Source organism: Silene latifolia, chromosome 10 (assembly GCF_048544455.1).
Source record: "Silene latifolia isolate original U9 population chromosome 10, ASM4854445v1, whole genome shotgun sequence".
Taxonomy (NCBI): domain Eukaryota; kingdom Viridiplantae; phylum Streptophyta; class Magnoliopsida; order Caryophyllales; family Caryophyllaceae; genus Silene; species Silene latifolia.
Window position 1 is genome coordinate 148,122,951 of NC_133535.1, and position 26,864 is coordinate 148,149,814.

Genomic DNA, 26,864 nt, shown 5'->3' on the forward strand with positions numbered 1-26,864 from the left:
AAACATCTTAATATTGCGTTTATTATCTTATGATCTGTATTAATAATTTAATATCGATCACTTTATAATTCCTTTTTACCCCACAAATCCACAATATTGACAAACACATCTCAAAATATATAAATCAAAAAATTATTAACTTGGTCTACCTTTTAAGAAACAGGGAACATTTCCATCTTTCTCAACAAATTACAAATTTTTTAAGGAACAAATTACAGATTTAACAAAACAAAAACCAAATATTATACCAAAAATATTCCCTCAAAAAAAAAACAAAACAAAAATCATGAAAAAACAAAAAATGATTTAAAAATTAATGTGTTAGAGAGAGAAAATAAAGGTGCAATTTTTCACCTGTGTGATGTGTGTGTAGATGGCGACAAAGCTCGTCAACCGATCTTTCATTTTGTTTACAACTTTGATCTCCTTCATCTCTTCTCAGGTTAATGATTTTTATTTCTTTTTGTATTATTATTATATTTTGTAATTTGCATTATATATTTATGCTTTTGTTGCTGGGTTATTGTTTAAATTTAGAATTTTTTGATGGGTTTTAATTGTAATGAATTATGATGATCGGAATTTAATTGATTATTGTGTAAATGTTGGGTTTTTGAGATGCCCATGATCAAAGTTTTGATGTTTTGAATCTGGGTTTTGGTGGGATGATTAGAATTTGTAAAAAATTAGGTGGGATTAGTTGAAGGAATTGAGAGAGAATTGATGTTTTTTTTTTTGGAAAATGTGTGAATATTTACTCCCTCGGTCCCAATCATTTGTTTACGTTTTTTTATTCTTTGCGAGAGGTATTTTAATCAAATGTTAAGAAATGATCAGGATGGAGGGAGTATGCTGTATGTCTTTTGGTGATTGGTGCTGAGTTTAATGCAATGAATCTCTTAATGGCACCATTTTCCATTCAAATTTTAGTTTTTTTTTGTTTCCCTCAAAATGGCAGCATTCTACAGGAAATGAGGTGAAAACAAGGAAAGTAATACAGTAGAAAAGAGAAGTTTTAATGAATTATTAAGGCTTGTGTTGGTTTCCAAGGTGATTTTTTCGAGTGCCATTTTCGAGTTATTGGTAATAATGTGTATAGCGGCTGACCATTGTGGGAAAAGTTGTGGCAAGTTGAGGTCTTTTGCTGTTATTCTGTAAATAGCGTTGGTAATGTGTATTCGAGTGAGTAGTGGTTTCATGGGAAGTGGTTATTGAAATTTATTTATTGAATCTTTTCAAATTGTAGGGGGCGAGAAGGTGAAAGTATCGGATTGTTGATGTTTGTTGATTGTCTTGACAAGCAATGGGTTGTGGAGCACCAGGTGTGAATCTACAGAGAGCGAGTTCAATGGTTTGTGACATGGGAGACCCTTGCCTTCATCCATCCCCTATAAAGGTTGTGGTGGCTGTAAGACAACCTTCTTTTGGTTAACAGTATATATTTCACAATTTTCAGAACTTGTGAGCCAGGATAACCTTTGTATTACGCCATAACGCCAACCAAGTACCTGTTTAAAATTTGGGATCAGAAATCAAATTTGCCATATTCTTAGCCCTGACTGACAGCAAGTTTGTAGAGGCCATATTATTTTGGGATTTTAAAGTTAAATACAATTTGGTTGAATTTGAGCATTCAGTAATCAAATTTGCCATATTCTTAGTCCTGACTGACGGCAAGTTTGTAGAGGCCATATTATTTGGAAGTTTAAAATTAAATACAATTTGGTTGAATTTGAGCATCCCTCCAAGTCCCCTGATTGGAACTTTTAGCTACTATATTATATTATATTATATTTATAACTTAAAGTGGGCACTCATTCGGCTTGAAGTTTTACTAAGTGCTATTTAGTTGGCGGCGTTATTGAATCTTCCTTGGAAGTAGTGTCTCCTAGAAATTGTATTTCCTTGATAAATTCATGGGAATTGCTAAATGGAGTTTGGTTTCTAATGTGAGAAGTGAAATAACGGCAAGAATTGTCAATTACCTAAGGGGCACTAGGTAAGCCTCTTCTGCTCGTGGGAATTGAGATTTGAGAAAGTGTGGAAACTTCTAGATCTTATGTTTTTTCAATATCTTGCAAGTTGTAACAACTAAACAACTCTCTTTATATACAATGACCATATTCCTGTGATTTGCATGGCAACCAAACAACTCGTAAGTGACATTCTCCAGTGTATTACATAAAAACATGAGTATGAAGATAATGTGTTTACCTTCTGTGTAATATTCGAGGTCGTTGCATTATAGACAGCAGTAACAGACCATGAATTCTGTTTTTAGCTTTTGAGATGTATCGCATGTATGAAGTGGTGTCTTAATTTTTTTTGTTGGAGACTTACATTAGGTATATCGTATATGTACTTCACTCGCAAAGCGTTTGAAAGTTTCTCTATTTTCTGCATCTTAATCTTCAAAATAATTTAATCACCTGCCTTCCTGACTATATGCTCAAAAGATGCTATATTTGATAGATTATAGGGTCTGATTCTCATAGCTCGAGCTCTCCTTTTGTACATTGGCAAATGGCAGCACGTCCTTAGTGTCCTCCTTAGGTAATGTTTAATTGTTAGTTATTTAATAAAAAAAAAATACAAACAAGAGGACTAAAAGACATATGTACACTATTATTTAAGTTCATTTAGCTGCATCTTAAATCTATAGGCTAAAAAGACATATGTAGAGCATGGATTAGATGCAAATGTTACTAGTTAACCATTGGAAGTTGCAAGGCACAATTGAACAAAAGAGCTAGCACAACCCAATCGCTATTATTTCTCTATCAGGGAGTTCTTGTACCAAATTTGATAGTCATAGGCTAAAAAAATCTTGAATGGTCAGCATTCATGATTTGCAGATCATATCCTCTTTATGGCCAAAAGAAGCAAGGGCTTTTAGGAACATCCTTGCAACTAATTTAAAAGAAAATGGGAAAAGTTCGTAAACGTCCTTTCTTATAAGGATGTCATATTCTCACATCGTGTTTTCCTGATTATCAATACATTTTTTTCCCATCCAAAACATGAATAGCATATTGTATCATGAACGCTTAATTATAAACTGGCATGATCTGATATGTCCCAAGTGTTTGAAAATCTGTTTCTCATTCATGTGCTTGACTTTTGAAGGCGTGAATCTTTTGTTCCATCCCTTGTTGCATATGTGGTAGACCATAGACACATTATAGTATAAAAAAACTAGGCTTATTATATCTTTAAGGCTTAGGCAGCTGGCTTATTCTTCCTTTTGCCTATGATGCTGTCATTATGTTGGCATAAATGGCTTTGAATCATATCATGAAATTTTATATATAAAGTGGCTAGTGGTGTGATTGACATTATCTGCATCCTTAATTTTGCTGAAGTTCCTATTTATAATGGTGTCATTAAATTTCCTGTAAATTGTTGTAACATTAATTGTTGAAAGACATCATAAAAGGGATGAAAGGAAATTTATGTACAATTGCCTGGCAAAGTTAATGACATTGCTATATAATTGTCTACACTTTATGAGATGGGTGTGAACAATATAAATCGATGTTTCTGTCAGCATGTTTTGTCATTGTGATATTCCTTGAGTGCTGATATGAATTTTCCATGCAAAAATGTAAAAAAGGACTATGATATAATGTCGAGTTCCTTGGTTAGTATTGCTAATACTCTCCCTGTCATAAACTCATGTCAGTGCTCACGTTTCCAAGTTTATGGCATTGCAGTTAAACAAAATGCTTAAGCCAGAAAAGTGGCAGGCAGGTTTTGATAGCGATGGGAAGGTTTGTGGTTTTCAGAAGGCTCTGAAGCTGATTGTACTTGGGGTGCGTTCACTGCTCTCGCTTTCCCTTCTTCAAGGATGAAAGTTACACTTGGTTTTCTAAATTACGCTTTTATTATGTCTTTTTCATTATATTATGTTGTCGTGGCATCTGCCCAAGTATGTTTACACAGACTATTTTTATTGCTTTAACCTATTACTGCCTGAACATCTCTTATGCCACTATCTACCTATGTCTCTTTGTTCATTTATTTGTCAACATTCTGTCATGTGTCGCATGGGCAGCTTAACTGGGAATTCAATGGCCAGTGTTTGTAGAGTTGTTGAATTAGCTTCATGGACCGTATGAATGTTTCTAGTGCTATTATCTGCCAACACTGTTGTTTTTTAAGGGAGGAGAAATATCAAAATGGTTAAGACTCTAATTCACCATGCAACAACTTGTGTCTGTTAATAACCTACATGTGGCTCCTTGGTGGTCATTGGAAAGCTATGGCTATTTCGCAGTGTAGTTTCTTCAGCATTAAGACGCCTCTAAGTGGGATTCATGCTACATGCTAGGTGGTGTTTTTACTTGATGCTTGTTATGAAATCTAGTTGTTAGCTTTCTCCATATGACGATTCAGCTATCGTGGATTCACGGTGGGGCTGAGGGTTTCATACTAGCATGTCAAAGTCTCATAATGCTTTAGTTCTGGATTATGATAGAATAAAGCAAAATGTCTCATTAAAGTGGTTGCACTTCTTATTATGGAGTCACAGTCATTGGATGTGATTCTGAATGCAATTTACCTCATGTGTCATCTGGAAACTGGTTCTGTGTGTTACAAACTTACAACACAAGGTTAAGGCTGCGTAAATCTGTCACACCCCTACCTGCCATTTATGAGAGACCATGAGACACTAGGGTAATGTTGGTTGTAGACTGTCACTGTTGGCATTTGCTAAAGTTATAAGGTAGTCTTACTAACTACATGAGATTTCTTACTTACAATCCAAAACAATTCTTTCCCTTTATATCTAATTATACTACTTATTCTTAGTGCGTGATATTTATTTCAGTATTTGGATGTTGCAAATGCCAAAAGGTTAATTTTAATCATTTTCACTGAGGAATTCCACAAAAATGTGACTTTCTCAGTTGCCATTCATTGTAGGGTATTGATCCATCTATAAGGCCAGAAGTATGGGAATTTCTTCTTGGTTGTTATACACTGAGCAGCACCAAAGAGTACCGTAAACTGCTAAGAGAAGCCCGGAGGTTAAGTCCTTTCACTTTTTGCCGTTCTTACTGTTTAGTTTAAAACCTTCTTGATATATAATGTGTATTAAGTGTAACTGTAATACCTCCATATTATCATTCTCTATTTTAAAGTTTCTAACTCTTCTTTTCTAAAGCGAATTCTCACGCTTAAGTGTCTCCCAGTTCTGGTGTTTTGGACCATCTATCTAGACCATAGCAATTTTTTTTCCTCCGTTTGGTACTAAAATGTATTTGTAAAATTTCTGTTCTTGTCTGCATATGTATTCTGACAAAATGTCTTGAAATTATGTTCATTTTGAAAAAGTATACACCTTGGTTATTGGACCACATTGTCAATGTTTGTTAACAGACATTAGGCGTCTAAACTTGATTCATCTTTTGTCCTCAATTTAGTCTGTACTATATTACATTATTCGTTGGAATTACACTTGTCTGGATGCTACTAGACCTATGCAACCAAGATATGACCGTAATTGGTCTGTCGTAAACATGACTAGGAATTAGGCACGTACTCTGTGCAGGCAATAGAAAGCTCTATAGAGGCTTTGTTCTTTGAAAAACACGCTTCATTGCTTTATAGGGTTAAATACTCCCTCTCTTCATAATTTCATATCCAAGTACCCTGGTTCCACTGTTCTTTTTTGAGAGGGATTTTGAATTTATGGGCACTTGAATGCGAAGGGAGAGAGTACATGCTTGAAAAAGTTGCTTCTGCACATTGACAATTCTGTCTTTTGAGGTTATTGAGTCAAGAGCTCCACTTTCACCTGAACCCGCTCGCCTTTTGTACACGGTTGTAATTCCCTTGGTGTCCTCTTATCAATGTCTTAAATTACTTGAAAAAGAAGATATTCGACAAAGTTATTTATCTAACTCTTAATATGATACGATGTATAGTTGTACACCTGTTTTCTTGTTCCTAAAAGTTGACTATGCAGGGAGCGGTACGAGGAACTAATGAAACAATGCAAAAAGATGCATTCGAGCATAGGAACTGGGTCACTTGCCTATGTTGTTGGCTCTAAGATTATGGATGTCCGGACATATTCCAAAGATGATGGGAAAAGAGAAGCTGAGTCTGAAGAAATACAGGCTCCTACTGACAATGCTAACAAACTTAATGATTACTGTGATAATAGTAATAGAAATTGTACAGATACGACACAAACATCTCAAAGGGAAAGTTCTAGTGATTCTTCCGACATTGTCAGCGTCAGAGAAAGCATTGATAGTGCTGCTTATGACTCATCTTGCCTCATGCCCAGCCCTGCCAAATTCACCTGCAGCTCTTTAAAATCTCGCAGGCAACCCCGTGAATCCGGATATCCACCCGTTGATTTTTTCGATTTTCCACCCTTGCCTGTCACGAATTTGTTTGAGAGAAGTGATGAAGGTGAAGACGGTGATCAGTCACATGATGATGGACATTCGACCACGTGGAAAGGGCAGGCTCACGAGGAGCGCATGCACAGTTTTCAAATCGGTGATAATGAAGAATTAATTGTTGAATCAAATGGGGGTTCAGAGTGTGACAGTCTGAGACTTTCTATTAGTTCCGAAATCGAGATGGCTGATGACCAATGTGAGGAAACTCAGGAACAAGTATTGCGACAGGATATTCAAAAGTACAAAAATAAAGTATTGAATAGACTGAGAATATCTGATGTTCCGGAAGCATCTGAGCTATATACATGTAATGGCCCAGGAGGAGGACCTACTGAAGATAAAGTATCTGATTGGCTTTGGACTCTACATCGAATAGGTAGTTAAATATTTTAAATGCTGTGTTTCTGTTTCAATTAATATTTATATATGTGGCTAAGACATCATGTTTGCTGTCAGTGGTTGATGTGGTTAGAACTGATAGTCATCTGGAGTTCTACGAGGACCCGAAAAATTTGGCCAGGATGTCAGATATTCTTGCTGTATATGCATGGGTCGATCCTGAGACAGGATACTGCCAAGGTTGTTGATTTTCTCTTCATCATAATAGAAAATTCAAATGAAAAGGACTTCTTTATCTCCTTTGAATCTGTCATCTTTAATTCTCTTTTTAACATTTTTGCTGTTGATATGTGGTTCAGGGATGAGTGATTTGCTATCTCCATTTGTTGTTCTCTTCGAGAATGATGCTGATGCATTTTGGTGCTTTGAGATGCTTCTTCGCCGAACGGTCTGAGTGCTACTCTTTTTCCACAGTTTTATAGCTTTTGTCACTATCGAGTGTTTATGTCAAGCTTATGTTTATTGGTCCTTTCAGCGAGAAAATTTTCGGATGGAAGGAGAAACTGGAGTAATGAAGCAGTTGCAAACACTATGGCGTATCCTGAAACTTACAGATAGAGAAATGTTTACACACTTGTCCCACATTGGCGCTGAAAGTCTTCACTTTGCCTTCCGGATGCTATTGGTGCTCTTTCGTAGAGAATTATCATTTACTGAAGCTCTTTGTATGTGGGAGGTTTGTTCTCTTAAATTCCTAAGGCTTAACCTTACAAATCTGTTTTACCTGTGGTTTCTAAGAATCTCCTGGAGATAGATATGGATGTTGGTGATGGTTTTTGTGCTTGTAGTCGTAATATAACTAGTTGAACTGTACATTATGTGGTGGAGTTAGAAGTAGGGTTTTTTTTTTTTCATTTTTTTTTTTATGTTGGTCTGAATAATTTGTTATGTTCCATCCTACTCACAAATACCATAACCTTAAGGTGAATATTTATAATAGTTGGGCCTCAACCATCACCTTAAGGTTTTGGTTGAGTTGGTTCATCTTTCATGGTATCAGAGCCAGTGTGACCGAATGTCACGGGTTCAAATCCTTGCAACCTCAAAACTCCTCAAAAACTCGAAGTGGAAACCAGCACACGGTACGGGGGAGCCGGTGCACAACTAACCACTCTTCAAGCCCGACGGGCATTTGAGTGAGGGAGCGTAATAGGAATATTTATAATAGTTGGGCCTCAACCATCACCTTAAGGTTTTGGTTGAGTTGGTTCATCTATCAGGCACAATATAGAAAATCGAACCCAAAAAGTGATCCTAAAAATGGTGTAGAAATGCAAGTGGCCAGTTTATCCTCTAAAATGAGGACAAAAGTATCACTAGAAAATGGTCCGTCAATGAAACTGGAAGGTGTTTATGAATCATGTGAGTCTTAAAAGAGATGTTTACACATACTTCTACGGTGTATCCTAATAGCAATTGTATTTTTGTGTGTGTGTAATTCTTGCATACATATCCTTGCCAATCAAAATGACAATTTATGCAGATGATGTGGGCTGCGGATTTTGAGGAATCTTTGGCCTGGAATCTCGCCGAAAACTGCCTCGAACCATTGGTTTTACAACTTCCAGATGATGTAGGCACTGATACTGTAGAGGAAAGGAAGGAGATAATTGAGGGCAGTTCAAAAAGTGGCTCACTATCGAAACATAGCAATGTTGAAAACTTAAGCTCTGATGAGGCTGTGATGAAGGCATTGACATCAAATCATTCATTTTGTGGCTTAACTAAGTCGTTATGGTCTCGAAATGACCGCATGCAAGAACGCCCTGAGTTCACAGTATCAAGGAACAAGGAAGATGAGCTACCTGTTTTTTGCGTGGCAGCAATTCTTATCTTAAACCGCCACAAGATTATTAAAGAAACCCATTCACTGGAGGATCTAATAAAGGTGAATATTCTTAGCTCACTTGCTATGTCTTAGTTCTTGAAGTTACGTTATCTTCCCTTATTCGTGTGTCAGTGGTCTGAACTCTCATTTTCTTTTCAATGAACCAGACCTATGGTTTAACGTACATTCATATTTAAGTAGGAATCGAATCAAACTATTGAAGCGTGGTTTAATTGGAGTATGTCTGGTATAGGGAAAATATTTTCTTGGAAAGTGGTTCCTAATTCTATTGTTTGGTTTGTACGCGGGATTATGTAAATGGAACATTATTGTGAATCCGTACGTGCTTCTAGGAGTGGTTTTTGAATTGCGTTGTGAAGTGGGATAAACATTTGATTTCCACGAGAGCCAAAGACTCAGTATCCTTTCGTTCTTGATTATAATGGAATAATGCAAAATGGTTCACAAATTTAGCCAAATTTTTCGAATTTTTTATTTTATTTTATTTTATTTTGTTGTAAAGAAATAATCATTCTTTGCAATACTTTATGTAGTTGTACTTGTCATTACTGGTTATTTTACCTCTTTGTTGTTAACTCAGGGGTACAGCTTATTACATACGTTCGCTCCCCACTCTTCACTCTGCTATTTGTGGGACCTCTGGAGTCATTGGAGTAATGTAATTATTCCTATGAAGTGGAATAACTTCAAGAGAACAAAATTAAGCTGGATGTTTTTTTTTTTTTCGAATTCCTATTATTGTTAAGTGAGATCTTGTTTCAGAAAAAAATTAGGAAAAATTGCATTTCGGTTGGGATTATGAAATGAATTTATAAGCATGTATTTGAGGATATACATACTTATCTATGCGACTATGCTATAACCTTAGCACATTTAGTTTCTTCATTCGCTTCTTTGAATTTGGCCATGAACGAGGGACTCTTTATCTATGCTGTATTGTGACTTTTGAGGACTCCTTCCACCCCGTATTATTCCCCTCACTTTTGCAACAGCTATTTTTCATGTCTATCAGTATCTGTTTCTATCTTCGTAAAATGCAATTGACTCATTGTTCATATCACTTTTGTAGGTATTTAATGATAACATGCTGAAGATAAGAGTCAGAAGATGCATACGAACAGCAGTCAAGCTTCGGAAAAAATATTTCTACAAGGTGCTTCTCTACCCTTAGCTGTGGTGCGATTTTAACAGCCTAATAATGGCGATTTTTTTTTAGTCATCTAGAGCGGTTGATGCCAATGTTATTTTTCCTTCTCTTTTATGCTTTCTCTTCCTTTTCTATTAACTATGTCATTTGAAACAGCTAATCAAGCCCAACGTTCCACCACCACCACCACAGGAGGAAGCTTAATGAATTCGGTGGATGTGCATTTTGGACACCCTGACTTGTTTGGCCGGCTTCTACTAGTTTAGACTGCAAGTATGGTGTCAGCCTCTAGAGATTCTTTCATGCTGTAGCTTGAGGATTTTGTATTATCTTTTGGTTTGCAACAATTTTCCTCACAGTGACAACTAACAAGGTAAGTCGTTTTCTGTCCTCGTTCTAATTTTTCTTGAAGCACTTAAATCAAGTGTCTCGTGAACTGCCTTCTACTTCCTATAGTTATATTTACTAGGACAGGGTCGAGCGACCACAAGTCGTCTTAATGTTATTGTAGGGTTTAGCTTGAAAGGGCTTAATGTAATTCTAGGGGTTAGCTTGAAAGGGCTTAAACCATTCAACCACTCTTCCCTCGAATCTTCAGGCCTGACTTTCAAGGATACGAGTATAAATCCTTATCTGACACTTGCTAATCCGACACGTCGATTAGCGAAGACAGAAAGAGAGAGTTCTGCATGACAAGAGCAAGAGCAGGGAACGAGTGTATGAGCATATAAATTGAACTTTGATGATTTTTAGCATTACGTTTCATATCAATATTTCAGTATGAAAACTACATATATTTCATATTTTTAAAATGATTTTCGGTTTTGAAGATGTGGCTTCGTACCCGTAACCTCATTTTGGGACAGGATAGTCATGTCTTAGAATTTGAGTTAGAGAGTCTGACACTTGGATATGAACCCGATTCTGACCCCTGTACCTCAGTGAGTCATGCAACTGTGCCCGGCACATATGTGATGCGGGAGTAGGAGGGATTGCTATATTACTTCCACTTCACGTTGACGAAGTGTTGCTTGTTGACACGACATTTTTTTCCAACATGACACCCTACAATACCTAGGAAGTAGAATGTTGCATGAATTTACATTCCACATGAATTGAAAAGTTGCTGCACTCAGGAATTGGACTTCGACAAGGGTTCACATTTATCTAAGAGTGCTATGTAAGCAAGAAAATAGAATTTCAATTCAACAATTCCCCTTGAATTGCATTTCATGTTTTTATTTTATGTGCGGTAACCAAACGAGCACTTGTGCAAATCACTTTAGGTTAACATGCTTATTTTTTTCGTAAATATATGTGCCCGACATTTGATATGCACCCGCATTTGACACTTCAGCACTTGATCTTACTATGTATAATATCTGTAGTGGTTTGGAGAAATTATTTCTACTCTTTTAATGGGGCCTCATCTTATTAGTTACTAATTGGACCGTGATATCAGTGACAGCAATCTACAAAGGATGGTTCGCAATTCTCTGGCTCAAATGTATCTGAGGCTTCCGAGTGCGGTAAATTAACCGTGGCTGAGGTGGCTGTCAAAAGTGGTAGCTGAACTTCGAACCAGAAGGGGCGAATAATATGATATAACAGTTTTGTTGGTGTCTGTAATACCTCTCTATATGCCGATTATTTGACAGAATGTACTTTTCAGAGTTGCTCTGTACTGTTATTTATAGAACTCTGTTCTTCCATTGTCGTTTCTCGTGGCCCCTCTTCTTCCCCTATCCCCAGCACTAATAAACTTGTAATTGCGGGCTAATATGGCAGAAATAACATCCTTTGCTGGCCAAACATCCACATAGCCGGTAATTCTGAACAGAAACCAGCTTCACCCAGACGGAAAATTTTCTACCTAGTCAAAACCCTAAACCTATATACCCTGATCAAATCCGTGACCATTTTGTGCCACGCCTGAATCCAGCCATGCCATGTTGCTTGTTGTAGTAGATAACTAGATATAACGGTCAGACGTGATTGCTAACGTGTTTTATGTTGTACTCCTAGTAAGTACGTATGGCTCTCCGAGTCATATTACTGGAATGTAAAATTCTTAATTTCCATCTGTCAAAACAAGAAAAAGTTTTGACAAAAATGGGCTAACGCATTTATTATGAACATTTGACTTCCCAAAAATTCAAAAATTAAACATATTCGTAACAAAAAATTATTTTATTATTACATTATTACATATGATCTATTACTTCAGGTGAGGATTGTTGCTATTTGTATAGTGACAATGTCTCCTGATCTCTCCTTGTTTACCAGTTAAGACCTTGTAATTACCCATCCGATTCATGGATAGCGCGAAAGCGAGCTTGAAATCTTGAAACCCGGTTACCGGATCGGCAAATTGTTGTGTAAGTTGTTGAGTAACATTCCCATAATATAGCTCTTGATCAATACTAAGAACACCTTTCCCTGACAAAATGTTCTTATAGTATGAATTTGTGAACCGGAACTTGTCACCCGAGTCCTTATTAAGGTATACGAGCCCTTCATGTTCGCCTGCCTTCTGCTTTTGTGGGCATTGTGTCCTTAATTCCTGTAGCTTTGATAACTCTAGGGTTGGATCTGACTTTCCTGTGCCTTGGAAGTTGTATAGACGACTGCGAATGTAACGACACCTTGCTTTCCCCATTGAATGTGGTCCTGACCATAATTTGAAAATATGTTCATTTAGTTGAATGAGACGGTCTAATTTGCGAGAATTTAAGTTTCTGTGTCAGATCTGTGATCATTACCTAAGAGAGTAGTATAATCCTGAACATCAAGACCTCTGTCTTTGAAATACTTAAGACCTTCATTCATTGAAACATACGGTGAAGGAAGATCCACAGACGAAGCTTTTGAAGAGAACCCGTCCTTTCGTCCTGTAAGAACAATGTAGGATGGACCTCCTGCCTGCAGAATGTTGTAACAAAAATTAATGTCCGAAATTTGGATAAGTCAGTTTTACAAGAAGAAAGAGCAACGACGGTGGCATACGGCATACCAAGGCAACAGCATCTCTAGTAGTAAGCATGAGGAGATCAGCACACGAGACGGCTCCAGGGCATCTTTGTTCAACAACTTCCTTGACTCTGTCTATGAATACAAACCCTCCTAGTCCTGCATTTTGGGCTGCTGTTTTCTCTGAATCTTTCCCGTCTAAAAGAACTGATCCATCGCAACCCTGCATTCCATTTTCCCCACATTACTCGCTATTCCATTATGTTGTTTTGTCACATACTCCGTATGTCAGAATAACAGCGTCTGATATACACAACCTTACCATTATGTTAATCATTTCGAATTATAAAACGATAATGAAATAATGAAATTTACGAAAAATAAATGAATCGCTAATTACGCTTAAGATGAACGTCGAGAACATACCGTGACCATACAATCGGAGTAAAGTAACCTAAGGAGTTTAGGAGTAATAGTCTTATCTTCATCCCAAAACAACTTAACTTGGTGCTTAACAAATGCTTCCACATTTTCACAAGTGTTAGTCTTCTTGTAGTATAACCGAGTCAAAGTATCCCGGGGCAACGTAATCGCTCCGTCGACATTTCCGATCAGTGAACCAGCAACAAGGGCAAGAGCCATTAGTGGAAGAAACATTTTATCTTCCATTTTTCTCTTTTCGCCCGAAAAAAATAGATTTTTTTTTTCTTTATTGTGCTCTTTGATCCAAATTCTTTAATCCTATGAGTTATGCAATTTAGGTAATTCTTGGAGCTTTTTATAGAATTTGATTATTGAAATTACACTCAAAATGCCACCTTTTAATTAATATTTCCAATATATACCAAGTACTTTTTTAATACGATGATGAATTAAATAATATTGCACCTTCGTCTTAAATGTTTATGGGTCACTTTTTGCCTATTTTTGGTACGATTTTCCTAGTACTATGCCGTCTATGCGAGTCTTAAGACGGAGCTATCCGACTATCCGTTTTAACAATAGAACATGATAAATACCATATTATTTGAGCTTATAAGACCTTTTTTTTTTTTTTTTTTTTTTACATTTTTCCATATATTTTGTTTTTATTTTATTCATATTACTTGACCAGTTTTAAATTAAGAGACGGAAACATCTGTTTTGATAAGAATTTGTGATTAATTTTGGGCATTTACGTACGTTGTCATGCTAGCTTATATTACAAGGAAGATTCACATGCACATAGCAAGTAGACATAATGAATTATTAAAACGATAAATTTGAAGGGCTAACTACTTTATTTTGTACAACACGGTTGCTTGTCATGGAAAGTTTTCCTTCAGATTTGAGCATCTTGTTTAGGAGCTACAAAAACACTCACTTTTTAATATAGGAATGAAGTAAATTGTTAAAAAATAGGAGGGGGAAATTCATAAAAGATAATTGTATTTATAACCTACATTGAATATATCTCTTTCACTTTCATCTATGTCAGGATTATATTTTGAGTCAATGTCAGATGATCTTTCGGATCGATCTGCTTTCAGGTCAATTTCGTGTTATCTTTTGGCTCGGGTCAACTGTCGAGTCAAGATAGGTAACAAGTTAAACTAAGTCAAAAGTCATCTTAGGTCCGATCGGGTTTGGTTACGAATCTACCTCACTCGGATTCAATTTGCATCATTTTCGAGTTCTCTCGGTCGAATTTGCTTTTTTTTTTTTTAGCTGGGTTAAACACGACAGCTTTTAAGTGTTCACAATAGTAAAATCGTTTTGTTGGGAGCAAAAAAGTGCGTATCCAATAGTATCCTTGTTGCGGAAGCTCTCGCTTTAAAAGAAAGCATTTTAGGGGCTAAATACTTAGGAATCTCAAAGTTAATTGTGGAAGGTGATAATTTATGTGTTATTAACTCGATTCGAGGTACTTGTCAGATTCTTTGGAAAATCTCTAGTATTATCAAGGATGTGAAATTAGACCTTCATTTTTTCGATGAAGTGATAATTAAACATTGCTTTCGTGAAGCCAACAAAGTTGCTGACTTCATGGCTTCTATTGGACATTTATGTCCAACCCTTTCAAGGTGGTTTGATAGCCGGTGACTTCAGCTTACCTCCCTCATTCGAAAAGATGAGATAAACTGGTCCTACTCTAGGATCAACCTACCTAAAAAAAGACAGCTTTTAAGTGTCGCACTTACCGAGAGTCCAAGACCTTCACTTGGGGAATCTTGGAAGTAGCTACTCCTAAGAATCCTTTTTGATTCCCTTGTCAAATCACTCTTAACCATTAACAATACTTTGTCCACGAAGTTTCATTGAAGACGGATACTATCCGTCACAAGCTGACGACGGATAGTACCCTCTTATAATATGCAAGTGGCAAACTAAGTGGGAATTAAATGAAGCACCCCACTTATCCTCCAATATTGTGAGATGAACATTATCCGTCTTCAACTTATAATAGATAATGTCCGTCTTCAATGAGACAAGCTGTACTTTGTCGCACACTTAACTACACAAGGAATCTTTAAAATGCTACTAATCCTTTAAGATTCCATTGCCAAATCACTCTTAACCATTAACAGCATAGTGAACAGTGTCATAATTAAGCTTAATAATAACAAGAACAACAACTATTAATCCCCAAATTAAATTAAACTCTCCTAATCAAAATCCAATCTTTTTAACAAAGTTCAGACCTTTTCATGTTTTTCTCATCTGGGTTTTGCTTATTTTCTTGTTTTAATGGCGGGAAATTTAGTTTTAGTCTGTTATATTAGATGGGTTACGTAACGGGTTAGTTTCTTGTAAGACGGTTTAACAAGAAGGATTAAAAATAATGGCAGCAAGTGGAAACCCATTTGGGAGTGAAGAACAGCTGCAGCAACATCAGCAATATTTATTCAATGGTGGAGCAATTAATGGTAATATTAATAATCCAAATAATGGTAATGGTAGTGCTAATCATGATAATTCAGGGGTATTTTGTGGAATTAAGCATAATCCTGCGATTTCTACTGAATGGACTGCTGAAGAACAAGCTATCTTGGATGATGGCCTTGTCAAGTTATTGTCTTTTTCTAGTTTTTCATAGATTGATATTATTGTTTGATTGATATTGATGTTATTTTGCATATGCTGTGATTATATTATTTCGGAAACAATCTCTTTGTGTTGTCAGGTAAGGCTGCGTATATTCAACCCTCCCTTACCTCGCAATTTGCAGGAGCCCTTGAGACACTGGGGAAATGTTGTTGTTTTTGTAACTGATTAACCCGAGTATATTGGGTTACAATTCAGCTGTTGAAAACTGTAGAATTTTAGATTAATCATTTGAGTTATGAACTTGGCCAACCTTTTTTTTTTTTCGCCTTAGGAATCGGGATAGCAGCTGTTCAATAGGAACATTTCATTTATACTACGGTTTTGCCTTGCAGTTGGTAATGCAGTGGAATTTCTTGAGGTTGTGTGACGGATTTATTGATATCTGAACTAGACGATTTTTATTGCTGTCATATGATTAAAAGTTATTTTTATTGAAACGATTAGTTGTAACATTTTCGCTATGCAAGGGCAAGAACTGTATTCAATGGTCTGTCTGTGTTTGTTAGATGCATCATAGATTCATAGGTCTCATATCTGCATCTGTTCCATTACAACAGAAAAATTTACCTTTCCTTTCTCACTTAGTTTAAATGCATTGCAGATATGTTTCAGAAATAAACGTTGTTCGTTATGCTAAGATTGCTTTGAATTTGCCAAATAAGACAGTTCGTGATATAGCACTGCGCTGTAGATGGCTCAAAGTAAGGACCTCAACTTTTTTTTTTTTTTTTCTCAAATCAATATGGTAGTCTATGCTTTCAGTTTGAGTACTTGATTAGTACAGTCCACCGAGAGTGTATATATCTGCCATACAGTTTTTAGAACCCGTTTACCTTTCACGGTACCCTTGCTGATATGTTTCCCTTAACCACTGGCATGCGTACGACTGAACCCTTGGGGTTTGTAGATTAGGCACTGATATCTGCCTGTTTTGACTCTTCACGTCGCTTTTGTTCAGAAAAAAGATGCTAGCAAGAGACGGAAGGAGGATCATTCAAGGAAGAATAAAGATAAAAGGGTATGTCAATATACCAGATTAAAACAGCCTCTTGGTTACACTTGCAGAGTTGCAGGGATTTAGGAATCCTTCATTGATTTTCTCGCTAGTTTTTCCTACAATGTTAGATAGAAGTATTCAAGGACTAACCTGCACCATACACTCTAAAAATTATCAGAATTCATTTTGTCCAGGAAAAAGTAACTGAAAATACAACAAAGACACCACATACGAAATCAAGGCCGGGTGGCCATCCTAATTCAATGCATGCAGGTCCGATAGATAATGAAGATGGTGTCTCTTATGAAGGTAAGTTACTACATACATATATTCCTGTATTGAGTCGGTTATCCGTCTTAGTTTTTGTTTTATGATAATGATAAAAGAAGACTTGTCTAACTAACTGATTCAATAGTAATACTTAAATGTTCTTCTCTTCTAATGATATGTGGCTTGTGGCTTACCCTACTTATTTGCAGCAATTGGCGGCCCTACAGCGGAGCTACTTAAGCAAAACCAGCAGTTTTTTCAACAAATTTCTACAAACTTCTCTGCTTTTCAGGTAAAAGTGAGATGATAATTGATAAACAAGTTTGATTTAAAAGTGCATGTAAACTTAATTTCGTTACTTGCCTTTCTATTTTCAGATACAGGATAACATTAACCTCTTTTGCCAAGCACGAGACAATCTTTCAATGATAATGAACAGGTAGTCACCGCTTTATATATATTGCGAGATATATTGGCAAGGCTCCACCCCAGCGACATCCCTGTCTGAAACCGACTAGAACATTTGGTATTGAAGTCTTTAGATATCTTATGCTTGATTTGAGTGACGGTTCCTGGAGCATGACCAGAACATTCCTCACTCAACCAATCTAATCAACAGGGGCCTAGTGCGAGTTAATATACCAGGCGGGCCCCTGCCCAATCGAACTAAAATCAGTTTGTTGCGCAATCAAACTAATATCGACTTAGTCTTGACTTCACTAATATCCTCAACTCTGTATTTTGCCATTGCCGGCCATTAATGAGTTCTTTTCGTGACCTGACTTGCAGCATGAATGATACTCCAGAGATTATGAAACAGATGCCTTCATTGCCTGTACTATTGAACGAAGAGCTAGCAACTACCATCCTCCCTCATACGAGCCATCATTTTCAGTCTTGACAGCTCGCTCACTCGCTTTACATTTGAAGATCTCTTCTTCACCTCAGCAAAAGTATTAGGAATATCATATCATATATTCCGATATTATCTTATATTCTGTTATTAGCATATCTTATTCACATGTTACTTTGTAACTATATAAGCCATAAGCCCCTATCAATGAAATCAACCTTTCCCCTCATATCGTCTTAACATGGTTTTTTCCTTCTTCACAACAATTAACCTAAAAAAACTTAAAACACGAAAATCATCAAACATTCAATCATGCCTGGCGACGTCGATCCGCCGGTTGAGTTTCCTAAAATTGATCCCTCGAGTCCTTATTATCTCGGTTCTCAAGATAGTCCGGGTGCAAAGATCTCTAATATCATGCTTCGTCGTGGTAAGTGGTAACTATGCTGATTGGCAACGCTCCATGACGATGTCGCTGAAGTCCAGGCGCAAATTCGGGTTTGTTGATGGTTCCATAAAAAAACCTACCAACAAATTCGATTTGGACAATTGGGAAGTGGTTCATAGTACTCTTGTACAATGGATTCGGAATATGATCGATCCGTCCGTGCTTGACACTGTCTCCTACGTGGCCGATGCTGCGGTTCTTTGGGCAGAGTTGAAGGCGCAATTTGACGTCGTCGATGGCACCAAGATTCATAGTTTAAAAACACAGCTACAAATTAAAGGTATGGATGTTACCTCTTATTACGGAAAAATGAAAACGATTTGGGACAATCTCGTGGTTCATGAGCCGCCATTTGCGTGTAAGTGCGGCAAGTGCGAATGCGAGATTGGCCCGGCTGCTCTCCAACGCCTTGATAATGAACGTCTGCACCAATTCTTTATGGGTCTTGACGCGACCTTATATGGTAATGTCCGTTCCCAACAATTTCAATTGGATCCCTTGCCCTCTTTAAGCCGGGCATACAATGTAGTCCTGCAACAAGAACGGCTGCGTGAAGAAACCACACCTGATGTTTCCGAGGTCATTGCCTTCGCCGTGCCTTCTGCTCGGCCGTCTGTTGACTGGCGGGATAAGGAACCTGGCGAACGCCGTCACCTGTTCTGCTCCTGTTGTGAAACACGGGGTCACGAGGTTCAAAATTGCCTCTTCAAATCTCTTCGGTTTCCCGACTGGTGGGGTGACAGACCACGTACTTTGGCGGAATATTAGGTTATTGCATTTATCTAGTTAGTTGTAGTTGACTACTTAAAAGTCGTATTCCTCTGGCATGTCACGATTTTGTTTGCCATTCGGCTCATAAAATGAAGTAAATGTTGATTTTATTTCAGCTGCCAATTGTTGTACAACTTTTACACAGCAAATACTATCAAACGTATCAATGGAGATACTCATGAATGTCTGTCTACCTCCAAGCACAACAGTCAACAAATGCATCATCATATTGCACATGCTTATTCCAAGAAAAAAACAAGTTTATGGTTTCTAAAACATAATCAATATCCAACATGCTATAGTTCAGAGGAAAAGAGGTGAATTGGTGAGGTCTATAAAATCAGAACAATCACTGGAAATTCTTCTCTTCTTGCTAACTGTGATTCTACTGTCCGGGGGAGGTGTATATAGATCTATCACCTCAACTGGCTCTATTGCCGTAGAGGATGGACTGACAATAATATCAACAGAACCCTTTGGCCGAGGACGTTTTTCCTCAGGACTCTCATTAATAAATATACATGTATTAGTGGCTGACAGATAATCAAATGTCCAAGGTTCCTCTCTCAAAAACGGAACAGCTTGTCGAAATGGCTCTTCTTTGCTGGGACTTGTGTAGTCATTCAAGTTAGTCACAGCAGGTTTTGGGTACACGTGTTTCTTTAATGTAGGAAACATGGTTTTGGGAAAATTGTTGTTGTCCCCTAGACTAGGAGGCTGTAGGAGCTCAACATCTGAGCCAGAGACATTAGTATGAAACTGATGAGGGGGTAACTGCTCATCTGGTCTAGCATTTAAGTAGATTGCATCTTCATCCGAGGTTCCACCAGTGCCGCCGTGCTGATTGCACGTGTGTTCCGGAGAATATTGTAGGGTATAGCTTTGAGCATCAATAGAGGGATCATTCTCAATGAAACCAGATTCAGGAGTTCTGTCGAAGGATGGGAAATGCACATCGAAATCATCATCATCATCATCATCATGGTCAGAAACATTGGGACAGTGCGGATCTGAATAACAAGGGAGCTCATCCAAGGATGAGAAATGAAGCTTCATCTGGGGAGGCAAGGAGGGGCAACCAGCAGCATGCTTCATGTAGTTTGTGGAGAAGAAGCTTACAGTGAGGTCCATGCTGAGTAAACATGGAGGCACAGACAGATAAATGAAAATAAAGCAATTTTTAATTTTAGAGACAAAAGCAGTAGCATTCCAAACATATATAACATCATCATAACCCAATGGCTGAACGTCTACTGCTTAAGGCAAAATGAGAAAAAAAAAAAAAAAAGGGAAAAGGGTGAAAAGGAAAAATACCAGTGCCAGGAGGGTAGAGTAAGCATAGTTAGTGCAAGTTTGATCTTGTTGGCAAGTCCTCCTAGGGTTTTAAAGCTTGCAGCAGTTTCCCTGACGGCTATCGATTCTCTTGGATGCTGCCATGCCCATTCAAACTGCAATCAAAGCGACCCTTTACCTTCTGGTATTATATACAGAGACATTGGGGAAGAAACTAGAAAGCAAAGAAAGAAACCTGAAGAGCAGCAACGTTAGAAGGAAAGCCGTGGATGCAGAGAACCATTTCCCAGGGGCGCTTCTTTTTTGTGGACGAGGCTCCGCATGTAATTTCACCATTGTGTTGTCGAATACGCCGCTTGGGATTCACAGTAAAGCTGCAAAAGTTCAACAATGAAGGAGTATCCGATACAATCAATGTCCAATCATCACATATGTACATCTGGGTCAGAAAAAATGGAGATTCAGTTACCCAATGTAGGTATATCCTTTGTGGCGGGGATTGAGGCTTGTCAACAGATAGCATCCAAAAAATCTTTTTCTGCCGTCGCCACTACGCTCTGTCCCTTCCACCTTTACCTTCTCTTTCACCTTCACGTTCTTCCAATATCGTCTTACATCTTCCCCCTCCTTTTGTTTCCCCTTTCTCGCTTTTCGCATATTCTCCCTCTCTTCCTTTCCCAATACTTTTCTATGTAGAAGACTCGTTTTTGACACGCGTTTTGCTCGTTGTCACTACCAAACTACATATAAATATGAAAATATTATGTGAGATAGCGTGGCCTTATTTTGCATTTTTACACTCTCCTATATGCTTGGTTGTGAACACCTCGTAATCGCATGCTACCTGTGACAGAAAGATAAGAGTATAACAGCTAGTCAAGTAGTCAACACAAGAATAATGAAAAATAGCGTTTGGTTCAAATATTTTAAAGAAAAAAAAAATAGTAATAGCAAACTCTCCGCAAACTTTTGTTAATACTCCCTCCCATTCTTTCAATTCATACCATTTGAATAAAACACTCTTCACATATATTAAACATATGGTATGAATTGAAAGAATGAGAGGTAGTACACCATAACACTTAACTAGAGATCATAACACATCCTGCCAACCAAACTGTATCTTGTCTTCAAACCAGACTATTAGGACAAGATAAAAATATCTGACCTTCCTTCTATGTTTACAAAGTTAGGTTTCTAAACTTTCAGTTGCAAGCTTGATACTTGAGAATGTGGAGATTGATTTGCGGCTAGTTAAGACCCGTCCTAGGATACATCACAATAATGGTAACATCTTTATAACTTGAGCACGAGGCAACACAGAAATTTGTCAAGAAATTCCTCCGGTATATCCCATAATCCTCTCTCCACTCTCTTTCTCAGAATTTCTAATTCTAGCTGCATACTCTAGCAAAATCCAAAAAGAAAATAACAAAAGTGACAAATGGTGCTCGAACAAAACACGAGAGTCTGTCTAAGAGCTTTCTCAACATCATTTGTAGGGAAACAATGAACAACTTATTCAGCCATAAACACCACTTTCTCATACACAAAATGGTGATAGACAGAAGGTGATCAAACACATGAGAAATGACAACAAGAATGATGTCTATACCTCATAAAATTTTGTGTGTTTCAACTTTCAAAGTTAACAAATTTAAGAACCTAACTTATTTTTTCTCATTGTTGTCATTGCGTTATCCATTGACCTAAATCTTTGATTATATAAAACCAATGATCTCAAAATAACCTCGACCTTCCCATGAAGGAGAAAGTTAGAGGGGGAAAAAAATACTAACGAGTAGGGCAGAGCACGGATCGGATATTCGATCCAAAGTGCTAGCTCGGATCGGATATCCAGATTGGAAAATCCTAAAGGCAGATATCCATATCTGATCCAAATCTTTCGGATATCCAATGTGGATCAGATGCGGATATCTAATATCTATCAGATATCCATACTTTTAAATTTACTTGAAAATTGAGTTTAAGACACTATCGAATTCATCGTCTTCTATGATGATTTTCTTTTGTTTTCTTACTCCAATGATCTCGACATAAAATTTAGGTACAAGTACAACTAACATAGTTTTGGTACTTTTTAACGTTGTTGTATCAAATAAAAGTGTACTATTAAAGAAGTATACTTAAAACAACGGTAAAAGTTAAGAAAATAACACGATAAAAATGGAACGATTTTAAAATTATAGTCCAAACTGCAACGTAGGATAATTCTAAACACCTTAGTATACGAGCTACAATCTAAACAAGCTCATTTAATTAAAAAAATGGTCATGAATGGCAAGAAAAAACAGTAAATACTAGAAAAATATATTTTCGGATCGGATATCCAAACGTTTTCATTCTAATATCCATATTCGATCCAAATACCAAAAGTTTCGAATCGGATATCTAAAAAATCAAATTGGATTCGGACCGGATATCGGATCGGTTCGGATAATCGGATTTTTTTCTCAACCCTACTACGAGTGCTTCCTATGACATCCCTCCATGCCAGTCATTTGGTTTTGGCACAAAGACCAAGGAAAGAGGACCAATTGAGTGTGGAAGATCAAATTGTTCATCAGACATTCTCTAAATGGAAAGGTAAACAATTGACTGAACACATCTCAAAATAGAATAGGTAAACAAATGATCGGGACAGGGGGGGAGTATAGTATAAAACTTGGGCATTTGCTTTACTAATTGAACATAATAAATTAAGACATGAAGAACGAAAGACAAGAACTTTGCACATTTTTACTGTTATTACTACCAAATTAATCTTCTCAAATCCATCAATCATTCAATTTGAGCATAACTAATGATCAAAACCCTAAGATATTTAAAAACCCAGCAAAAATTGAAAGACCCACATCAAATCTATGATTACTATTTCAATTCAAATGGGGTCGACAAATCAGCATAAAAAATCTTGAATATAATTGAAAATGATAAACAAACCTGAAGGCTGAAACCCCTCTTCCTTGAAGACCGTTAAGGATTGATTGTAAGATTCGTTGATTTGTAAGGTTGACTGACGTATGACTCCGAATTCAAATTCGTGGAATAACAACATTAGTTTAAATATTGGGTCACGAGTCTCATGGGGAAAATGCTGCAAACCCAAATTAGAAGGTGGTTTGGGACTCAGGCGGCGGTGGGCTAGCGAGTATGGTGAATCACATCTAAACTTGATCATTTATGGGTTAGCAATAGGTCTTGGTATAGACGGGTGGGGCGAACAGACGGGTAAAGACCTTTAATAAAATGGATAGGGGAAACAAGGTGGGGGCCCACTTTATGGCAAATGGGTATTTTGTGAGGGAAAATAGTATCCGTCTATACGTATAGACGGATAGTGTCCGTCTATAATGGGAATTTGCGAAAGTTTTGTTAAGAAGTGCCTACCACCAACAATTATGGACTAATTGGAGAAATCCTGCTGGATTGTCTTACTTTGTAATGGGATGTTGAGTTTACGTTTTAGGATGTTTTAGGTTAATAATTGGGGAAATCGTAACTCAATGAAGGGCAAAGGGGGAATGATCGGTAAATTGTGGTGAGATAGGGTTCCTATCTCATGTTTTACTTGTTTTATTTATTTCGTTTGTATGGGCTTATTTGGTAAGACCACTAGCCTTGTAATTGTGACGATTTTGCGATTTAATCTACTTACATTTCATAAAAAAAATAAAAAAAAAAAAAATAAAAAAAAAAAAAAACAAGAGTTATAAATCGTTTATAATTAGTAAGGTCGTTACTTACCTCAAACTCTATTTGTTAAAGGCAGGGCCAAAGTCTGTTTGATGAATAGTGGGAGAGGATCTTGGTTAAATGCCTTTTAGGGGATAATTTTTAAAGGGCGTTTAGTAGTTTAAAAGGCTGTTTTAAACTGCTTTGATGAACATTGTTATTTACTCGCCTTTTTTAATTCTAAGTAGATATCATGTCTAGTAACAATCACAACTTATTTTCTTTAATCTGTACTTTGTCCTTAAGAAGGACAAACGGAATGCCAATAATATCTTGAAATGGGAAACGAATATGAGAATTGTTTTAAGATGTGAAGGAAAGAAGTTTGTTTTGAACACTCTCTCTCTCCGCTGAACTCCCTAAAACAACATTAGATGTTGAAAGCAATGACAGAGAGCGAATCATTGTGATAGTCGTGCAAGTTATGTGTCTAATAATGCTAGTATGCATGAAACTAGACTTTCAAAAACAAAATTGCTGAAATGGATGCATATAGTATTATGACACAACTGAAAACGATGTTTCAAGAACATGCTAGGCTGGAAAGATTCAAGGCTCATCGTAAGTAAGTTGGTTAGAGGCCAACCAGTTAGCCCGCATTTGTTCAATTTGATTAATCATTCCGAGGTCATGGAAAAACTGAATTTTGCTTAATCACTTGAGCTGTCAATTGATGTTATGATCAATTCATTGGATAATAGGTTTCAAAACTTGGGTGTTAACTTTTGCATGTAAGAAGGGGAAAACAATATTATAAAAGTTGCATGATGTATTGATTTATGAATCAAAGGAACATCCCAAATGAATCGAAAAACGGAACATATAGATGTTCTAAAGGGAAACTGTTCAAAAGGACTAGGGCTAGGTTAATTCTAAAGAATGACAAAGGTAAACATGATGCATAATATGATTTTTTTGTAAAATTAAAGGCCGATTCAAAAACAAATGCTACAAATGTGTCTCATCTCTTTGATTTCTTCGTCTTTCCTCATATTTTCAACTCCAAAATCTCTCTAAAAATATTTAAAAAAAACTCCATTTGTTGAGACCCAATTTGATTAGCCAGTGTTGATGATGCCTTAAGACAAATTAATCTCATTGTTTATCTAATCGTGTGCCTCTTAAGTGTTAATCCTGTAGCTTAAGAGCTTTAATCATCAATGATGATTGTACAAGGATGATCAAAGATGAAGAATGTCATAGTTTGAGTCATGGTATTGTAAGAGATCATTAAACTTGGTTTATTGTCTAAGTGCAAAATCAACAATGCAGTCCACTGTGACTTATGAAGGCTCGTCTTTGAAAGAAACATTTCGAAAATGTTTTTAACTCTTGTAAATGGTTTTCCAAATAAACTTTTAACAAACCTTATACACTTCATAAAAATCTGGTTTGATCTTTTAAATTGAGATGAAAGTTATAGATGTCTAAGAAAAGAAGTTTCTTGCACAAAAAGACACTTATAAAAAATGGGTTGTTTACGTTTACATATTTGGCAATGTTTATGGTTCCCATAAACACCACCAAATAAGCTATTTCTTGGACAAAAACTTAACTCATACTTCCTCCATTTCATTCCAATTCCATACATTTGCTTTATACACGTATATCAATGCTCGTTTTCTTTTGTTCATATATTTAGTTACATATTAGTAAAAATTATAAAAATTTGTTATTTACAATGTACTCGGTAAGACAATTAAAAAAAGATCTCACATGACTATATTTTGTGCTATATATTAGAAGTTGTATCGAAAACTCTCCCTATTTGTGAATAGTGTTTAAAAAGGCAAATGTATGGAATTGAATGAAATGGAGGAAGTATTTGTTAGTGTGTGAACAACAAGATTACTTGGAGAAGTAAAGCTAGATTACTTGAGCATAGAACTCGTGTCTTGCTTAAAGATTCAAGACTTTCTTGAACAAGAAACTGTCTCATTTTTCAAGTGTTGCCCAAGCTTCAATTGTTCACATTATTTCTACACCTGGACTATGGTTTTGTGAGATGTTTAATGTTTGAAGTATACACTACTTGGACATTATAAATACCGAGGAGTACCCTGAGTTCGTTCGTCAGAGGTTGGCGTACTGGCCGATCGTGGTAAGCATTTTACCTTTGCTACTTGTTTTTTAATTGATTTGATGAATGATCGTCAAATAAAGAATCATTTGAACCTTATAGGAGATCGAGGTGGCGGGCGTCGAGCCCCCAGCTTTGGCTGTCCTTGTTATTTTATTACATAGGAATGCTTTTGTTCTTTTTTTAACCTTCTTCGTATTTGAATGCAGGTGACGCCGTCTCGGTACGTGGCGCTGTGGAGGATGGCCAATCGGTTGCGGGTTACGGCCATCGAGGCACTCGTAGGTGGCCGGGGACGATAGGTATGAACCTCTCATTCTCTTTCTTATTTTATTTCAAATTTCGTTGTAACGAAATGTTTTTTCACTTTTTTGAAATGATTGAAATGAGGTATTTCCCCATTTATATGCAGAGAGAGCGTAATCTAGAGTACGAGCTGGCGCAGTCTCGGGAGGAGACGGCTCGTCTATTGAGGAAGCTTGAGGTCAGGGACGCCGAGATTGTTGCCCTCGGGGCGACGGTAGC

At 36.9% G+C, this 26,864-nt stretch overlaps 5 protein-coding genes across 9 annotated transcripts; 3 read left to right on the plus strand and 2 right to left on the minus strand.

The window, feature by feature from the left end:
- Positions 1-92: 92 nt before the first annotated feature.
- Positions 93-11,526, plus strand: LOC141606272 (rab GTPase-activating protein 22). Of its 5 annotated transcripts, none has more exons than XM_074425337.1 (12): positions 93-442; positions 1,247-1,396; positions 3,714-3,812; positions 4,927-5,030; positions 5,972-6,795; positions 6,876-6,998; positions 7,118-7,206; positions 7,294-7,494; positions 8,302-8,706; positions 9,737-9,820; positions 9,971-10,187; positions 11,277-11,526. In XM_074425337.1, exons 2-11 carry the CDS (start codon positions 1,304-1,306, stop codon positions 10,016-10,018), a joined length of 2,070 nt encoding a protein of 689 aa, XP_074281438.1. In that variant the 5' UTR covers positions 93-442; positions 1,247-1,303; the 3' UTR covers positions 10,019-10,187; positions 11,277-11,526. The 5 variants fall into 5 exon arrangements, with proteins under 5 accessions (XP_074281438.1, XP_074281440.1, XP_074281437.1 ...); XM_074425339.1 differs by having other exon boundaries at positions 155-442; positions 1,247-1,999; XM_074425336.1 differs by having other exon boundaries at positions 155-442; positions 1,247-1,408.
- A 389-nt stretch (positions 11,527-11,915) lies between these two features.
- Positions 11,916-13,536, minus strand: LOC141606275 (putative peroxidase 61). The gene is made up of 4 exons (XM_074425341.1): positions 13,211-13,536; positions 12,828-13,007; positions 12,577-12,736; positions 11,916-12,484 (listed from the first exon to the last, which is right to left on the minus strand). The coding sequence occupies exons 1-4, from the start codon at positions 13,451-13,453 to the stop codon at positions 12,033-12,035; spliced, it is 1,035 nt and encodes a 344-aa protein (XP_074281442.1). The 5' UTR covers positions 13,454-13,536; the 3' UTR covers positions 11,916-12,032.
- Positions 13,537-15,276: 1,740 nt separating this feature from the next.
- Positions 15,277-18,220, plus strand: LOC141606280 (uncharacterized). The gene is made up of 7 exons (XM_074425347.1): positions 15,277-15,832; positions 16,473-16,572; positions 16,830-16,889; positions 17,063-17,177; positions 17,348-17,430; positions 17,516-17,577; positions 17,928-18,220. The coding sequence occupies exons 1-7, from the start codon at positions 15,606-15,608 to the stop codon at positions 18,037-18,039; spliced, it is 759 nt and encodes a 252-aa protein (XP_074281448.1). The 5' UTR covers positions 15,277-15,605; the 3' UTR covers positions 18,040-18,220.
- A 240-nt stretch (positions 18,221-18,460) lies between these two features.
- Positions 18,461-19,207, plus strand: LOC141608467 (uncharacterized). Its single transcript, XM_074427818.1, has one exon. It carries the CDS (start codon positions 18,461-18,463, stop codon positions 19,205-19,207), a length of 747 nt encoding a protein of 248 aa, XP_074283919.1.
- A 93-nt stretch (positions 19,208-19,300) lies between these two features.
- LOC141606279 (uncharacterized) lies at positions 19,301-23,679 on the minus strand. The gene is made up of 5 exons (XM_074425346.1): positions 23,468-23,679; positions 20,973-21,347; positions 20,739-20,877; positions 20,525-20,658; positions 19,301-20,342 (listed from the first exon to the last, which is right to left on the minus strand). The coding sequence occupies exons 2-5, from the start codon at positions 21,158-21,160 to the stop codon at positions 19,514-19,516; spliced, it is 1,290 nt and encodes a 429-aa protein (XP_074281447.1). The 5' UTR covers positions 21,161-21,347; positions 23,468-23,679; the 3' UTR covers positions 19,301-19,513.
- Positions 23,680-26,864: the final 3,185 nt, after the last annotated feature.